Source organism: Myotis davidii, unplaced genomic scaffold (assembly GCF_000327345.1).
Source record: "Myotis davidii unplaced genomic scaffold, ASM32734v1 scaffold221, whole genome shotgun sequence".
Classification (NCBI taxonomy): domain Eukaryota; kingdom Metazoa; phylum Chordata; class Mammalia; order Chiroptera; family Vespertilionidae; genus Myotis; species Myotis davidii.
Genome location: NW_006293349.1, coordinates 1,057,126 through 1,063,975, shown reverse-complemented (window position 1 = coordinate 1,063,975; position 6,850 = coordinate 1,057,126). Strand labels below are relative to the sequence as shown.

The window sequence follows — 6,850 nt, the reverse complement described above, 5'->3', positions numbered from 1 at the left end:
GAAACAGCAAGGATGGACCGGCTCCCGGCACGTAGCGAGCGATCGAACTCCTGAGGGGACAATTTGCATATTAGCCTTTTATTATATATAGATTGGGCTCCTGCATCAGAAGTGCCTCGTGTACTGTAAGTGCCCATGAATGCTTTTCAACTCAGTTGGCACAGGAGGGCGGTGATGAACTTTCCTATGCAATAGAAGACGTTACAAAATTGTGAGCAGAAATTTCAATATGATCTCTGGCAGTTCAGGGAAAGCAATGGATGCTCGAGTATAAGAACATTGACACTTGCTTCATCCTAGGACTGACTACCTATGCCACTTGGGAGAGAAAAATAAAACATAAGCCAGCTATACTTGAGTTTTCCCTGACTGGCACTGACTATAATCTTAACTTATATACCCACTTAGGAGATGTGAGACTGGATGATTCACTTCATAGTCTTAGACCACTTTCTCCTCCTCTGAAGTCTCTGATCTTATCTAAGTTCCTACTAATTTCACATTTTTAGATCAGTGTTTCTATTGCCATCTTTTAGGATGGATTTAGTTGGTATTGAATAAAATATGTTTAGAGCAATAAGAATGGCCTTGTTAAGTGTTTTTCCTTCTACAAGTAAATTCATTATTCTTTTGAATGGTTCCAATACCTCCATTTCTAGTTATATGCTTCTTAGTAAGTTAATATATTACCGGCTATTACTGTTTCCACAGGCTTAAAATTTCCTTGAATTCCCAAGAGCTGCTTCTATCAAGAACTATTTTCCATGGCTTTTGAAAAAAATCTAAGTATGCTTTCTATCTTGCAGAGAAGTAATATCCTCAAAGAATTACAACTCAATCACCAACTCTATTTCCTGAATCAATTTAGCCTTCTTGGAAGACAGCATTCAGTGAGTGCTTTAGAATGTCAGCAAATGTATTCCTTCAGAGGAGGTTAAGGTATGCGAGTGAATGGATCACACTTCACTGTGTAATTTCCTTCCAGCCATTATTTAATCAATGCTATTATGCTGAGTGAACTTGTGGAGGACTCTTCTTACATTTCTTTTCCCATTACCATCACGAATGCGCAGCATTTGGACTTCTCTCCTGGCAGCTTTAAAGGAACCTAATCTCTTAATGCATATCAGATCTGCGCATTATCTCTCCCCCAGGCCGCTCCTTCTTTAAGTTCCATTAACTCAAGTTTCTCTTTGTGGACAGAAATCTGCTGCTAGTTCGAATAGGAAAGTCTCTGCAAGCTGTCATGTCTCGCACGGACTCTTCGGCCATTCGGTTCGTTTTCATAAGTGCTGAGTCAGAGGCACCCGTGCGTTGTAAGTGCCATGAATGCTCATCGGATTGAACTGGCTCAAGAAGGTGATGATGAACTTTCTCCCACGATAGAAGACGTTATACATTTGCTCACAGAAATTTCAATACGACCTCTGGGCGTACAGGGGAAGCCATGGAGGCGCCAGTGTAAGAGCATCGACACTTGTATTTTTAAAAAACGTAAAAACAACCTGCGTGGCCAGAAACTGAAGAACAGTTGAGAATTACGATTCAGTTTTGTAAGGAGATACTAATGTGGCTGCTACCAATAGTGCTAACAGTTTTAAAATATTAGAAATACTGTTGTATAGTAATGATAGTAATTTAAAAAATAGCATGTTAATAATTTTACAGCGTCATCAACTGGACCACCATCTATAGCAATAAATGCACCAAATACATCCATAGATGCATTGTCAAATGTCTCTGTAACTATAGAAAAAATGCTAGAAAATACACAAAATGTCAGTGGTATTTCTTTTTGTCAGGTAAATCAGAAGAATTGCACTTTTATTTTCTACACTATGGTATTTTTCCATTTTTCCTTACGGGTATGTTTCTTTAAGAATTATTCTGGCATAAGAAGAGATGTACTTCTGTGGTGAATGCATGTCATCAGATGGCAGTTAGCAACCTCATGACCCTCGCTATCTCCACTCTCCTTCCCTGGCCTCAGTCTAACTGCGGACATACATGTCTGCTGCGGCCACACCACACTCTGAGGTTACTATTCTTTTTTTTTACAAATATATTTTTATTTATCTCAGAGAGGAAGGAGGAAGGGAGAGGGACAGAGAGATAGAAACATCAATGATGAGAGAGTCACTGATTGGCTGCCTCCTGCACACCCCACACTGGGGATGGAGCCTGCAACCCAGGCCTGTGCCCTGACCAGGAATCGAACTGTGCCCTCCAGGTTCATAGGTCAATGCTCAACCACTGAGCCACGCCGGCCAGGCAATTCTGTCTAATCTTTTTATATGAGAGAAGCACTTAGAACATACGGAATTAAATACAAATGGATTCTTTACGGGTGAGCATACAGGCCCTAACTATGCACGACACCTGCTGACACAGAATTCGTGAATCTGAGATCCAGAAAGACCAGTAAACGTCACCTGCCAAAACCCTTGTTCGTGATGCAGACCCAGGGCTCTGGGAACGGGGGGATGAAAGATATGGAGAGGAGAGCGGAGAGCGGAAGGGACTGGTGTTTCCAGGGAGACCTGGGGCTGGGGCGGGTGAGAGGGGTGAGGGGAGTGAGAAGTGCAGACTGGCAGGTACCAAGTGGCCCCAGGATGTGAGGTGCAGCACAGGGCGCACAGTCACTCATATTGTGGTGACTACGGACCGGCTGGCTGGGCACTGGGACTATCGAGGGGAACACTATGTAACGTAGATGCCTGTTTCATCACTGAGCTGTGCATCTAAAACCAACAGAAATAATATCAAAAGAAACACACACACATAGCTTCTGCCATAGCAGATGTTCATGATGGAGCAGCCACAGGTCCCCAAACGCACTCAAATACACATATAAATGCAGGTTCATACAGCTTCAAAATGGACGTGTTAAGTGTGCAACTGCAAGTATTTCCAATACTTACAACATCGTCTCATATTAAATCAATGAATTGCGCCTCTGCTCTCCACCAGAGTTCACGGTGATTTAGATGGTGTGTCTCCCTCTAGGGTCCAAAGCCCCCGGGCGTTATCAAAAGTGACCTTCTGGCCCGGCCTGTGTTGCTAAGCGGTGAGCGTTGACCTATGAACCAGGAGGTCACGGTTCTCTTCTGGTCAAGGCACCTGCCTGTACTGTGGGCTCCATCCCCAGTGTGGGGTGTGCAGGAGGCAGCTAATCAATGATTCTCTCTCATCATTGATGTTTCTCTCTCTCCCTTCCTCTCTGAAAACAATAAAAACATATACATTTTATTTAATTTAAAGTGAGCCTCGACTTCAGAATAGTAGCCTAGATCTTGCCTGATGGCCCACCTCACCTCTGGTCAGTCTATCGTACCCTCACGTCACTAATGTCATTGAACGGAACGGGAAAGGTCCTATGATCGTCTCAGCGAGTGTGATCTTGTAGCACCCACGGCTGAATGAAGCGGAGGGCAGCATTAGCTGGTAAGATATTCTCCAAACAGGCACACAAAGGCACACCCATTTCCAAGTACCCAGTTTACACGACGAAACATGTGTGTAATAATATATCTTACGTTTTCAGGTAGAGGAACAATTTTCTCAGATGTATCAACCTCATTGGAAACAACATTCCAGAATCATTTCATAAAGCAAACGCCAGGAAAGGCAGAATGAAATCAATACTATTTCCTAGTGGATTTTAATGTTCAAATCAAGCAGTAATGTATGCATAGGCATGCCTTTTTCAGGAAGACAATGGATGTTATTTCCACCAAAACCTTCCCCTCAACGGGTGTGCCATGGAGCTACTACCAGGAAGAAGCAAGGCCAGGCCAGCCTTTATGTGCTCAGCCAGCCACGCCTGTGAAGGAAGCTAACTCTGACCCTGCACGGCCTGCCTGAGCACAGCTGTTGATATGAGAGAATGAAAGGAATCACAGAAAATATATATACAACGGGTTCATAAGCACTTAGGTGGTCATTTCTCCCCACTCTTCTTACTTATGCTAAACAACACTAAACTGACAGCAATGGGAGATACTGGGGAGTGATGGCTATAAAGGAACAGATTTTTAACAGACGATCATTGAGACTTCTAGGCGCTAGCACACCAGTGCGCTGGCCAGCACAGGAGCACCGATAAGTGTAAAGTGGACGGGAAAAGGCAATCTGTATCAGTAACTTCACTGCTGACTCCATCACTCCTTTGAACTCATGCTTGCAGAGTATTGAAAAAGAATCCACCTTGCATTTACAATAGATAGGGAAATAAAACAACATTAAAATAAACTAAGTTAGGCACACATTCAGTACTCATTTAACCAATCATCCTGGTTATTTTTAGCATCTCATTCCGCCCCCCGCCCCCCGATTTATAGTAATGCTTTACATAAAGAACTAGAAGTAAATTCATTTATATTTGATAAATATCATTAGCTAATTAAAATATTTAAACACTTGTGCATTTGAATATATTTAACAGATCCCAACCTGCAGAATATAATTTTTGAAAATATAGCCAATCACTAAAAGGCAAGTGAATGGTATCTCTGGATTAATTGTTTATTTCAGACTTTACATTTGGTGCTTTTTTAAAAAGTCTTTTACTATGTCATTAACTTATCATCCCGGACTATCTCTAAAAATTGTTTAACAAAGAAAAATAAATAAAAAATGTCTTATGCATAGAGTCTACACAATGCAAATCGTTAGAGAACAGTGCAGCCACAGCATGTTCTCGGCCCGTTCTTACCTGCTTGTGCGCGTGGTCGTAGGAATTAATGTGATTGTCGAACTCCTGGTGCTTGTGGTACTGCTTGTCGCAGAGCTCACAGTAGAAATTGGCCTTCAGGTCCCCCAGCGCTTTGGCGATGGTGTTCTCCTTCTCCGCATAATCCTGAAACAATGTCAAAGGAGGAACAGTCAGCTCTCCCCTGCGTTTACTTCGTTCTGATGGTTGTCAACTAGTTGAGAAGAGTAAGAAACTTTACTTCACGGGCAACCAGAACAAGAAAGCCAACACCAGCCAAACAATGAGAAGGAATTTTGAGTTAAAGAAAATGAAAGGTTAACAGAAGCAGCCGGAATAAGTGATGGGAAGAACAGAAGAAACACTGAGAGGAAAAATAAGCCACAGAAAGAAATGGAAGCCTTGCTATGCTACGATAGCGTAGAAACAAATGACAATCACAGAGCTATGTTGACTCAACAGTCATTTAAAACAGGAAACATCTAACCGAATCCTGAACAACTCTAAAATGTGTTTTTTTTTTGTTTTTTTTTACCAAGTCCATATGGATGACACCAACATTCAAGTTTTTGTATTTGTTTTTGCTTGTTCCTCTGCTTAAATATCTATAGAGTAACATATCCATCACAACTAGATTTCATTGGACTAATGTGTTCATCTCGACTCAGGTCAATTTAGGCTGAACATTCAAAGAGACTCTAGTCTTCAAGAAGTCAGATTCCTTTCTGCCAGCGCTTTACCTAAACTGAAGATGATTGAACTGTCTAAGCAGACTGCGTTCATCATAAATAAAGATGGCTCTATCACCAAACCCTGGGAACGATGAAAAATGCAGCCAGTTCTCATCCGCGTACATTTACAGGCCAAAGATAGCACAATGTTTGACTGTGGCTTTTAGGGTTTCTTAAATCTAAATGTACTTGCTGTTTCATGCCTCCTTAAACGCTAACATTGCCAGACACGAATAAATTTTATGTGTGGAAACCCTGTCCAAGTCTTTCACTGAAGTGCTGCTATGAAGACCTAAACGTCAATCCCTACCACAGACTACATTAAACTTCGAATTTACAGATCCTCTCCTACTCAATTCCTTTAAAATCCAAAATAACATATCCCCCGGCCTGACATGCTGCTCTCGAACACTCAAGGGGAGTGGAACGTGGAGATTAAATGGCATAGTCCTCTTTGTGGCCATGGCAATTGTCCTTTTTACCAAATGTAAAGGCTGGGAAAGACACATAGTTTAAATGTTTAAATGACTTCTATAAGCCCAGCTGGCATGGCTCAATGTTGAACGTCAACCTATGAACCAGGAGGTTAGGGTTTGACTCCTGGTCCAGGACACATGCCTGGGTTGGGAGCTTGATCCCCAGTAGGGGGTGTGCAGGAGGCAGCCTATCGATTATTCTCTCTCATCATTGATGTTACTATCTCTCTCTCCTTCTTCCTTCCTCCCTGAAATCAATAAATATATATTAAAATAGGTAAATTACTTCTACAAAATTTAAAAGTGGTATACTAACTATAATCCAATTAATAACAAATTCTTGCCTTACATTATTGTACTAAGTATTTGTGTCCACATCCTATATTATAATTTCACATGTTCTGTTTGTATACCTGGTAGTACACCTTTTAGTACCAGATAAATACATCTCCCATCTTATCTAATAATAGACAAACATGGTAACTGACCATACCTTCGCTACGCCTCCCATTGGCTAATCAGCGAGATATGCAAATTAACTGCCAACAAAGATGGCGGCCGGCAGCCATGGAGCTGGAATGAGCAGGAAGCTTACTTGCTCCAGAGATGGAGGGACCCAAGGTTCCCCGCCTGCCGCGGCCTGGCTCTAAGCTACACTCAAAGCAACAAAGTTTCAATTATAGAAGCTAAACAAACCCCAGATACCTGCTTTCAGCCGGCCGTGGCCACTGAGCTGGAGCCTTAAGTTTCCCATGGTGATGGAGGAAGCCAAGCCCTGGCTGGCTCTGAGCTCCACTCCAGGCTACAAAGTTTCAATTATAGAAGGTAAATAAATCCCAGGAAAAATAAAGAAAAAAAGGAGAGGCTGGAAACATCTGTCGCTGGGGAGGCTTGGCCAGCCTGAAAACAGCCATCAGCCCTTCAACCAGATT

General features: G+C 42.2%; 1 protein-coding gene across 1 annotated transcript in view; it reads right to left on the bottom strand.

Moving 5' to 3' along the window:
* ZNF804A (zinc finger protein 804A) overlaps positions 1-6,850 on the bottom strand; it is a gene marked incomplete at its 5' end in the record, with an annotated part of 116,778 nt that overhangs the window by 10,679 nt on the left and 99,249 nt on the right. The window contains one exon of the mRNA XM_006767056.2: positions 4,715-4,858. Within this exon, the coding sequence (XP_006767119.1) occupies positions 4,715-4,858 (144 nt within the window). The remainder of the gene's footprint in view (positions 1-4,714; positions 4,859-6,850) is intronic.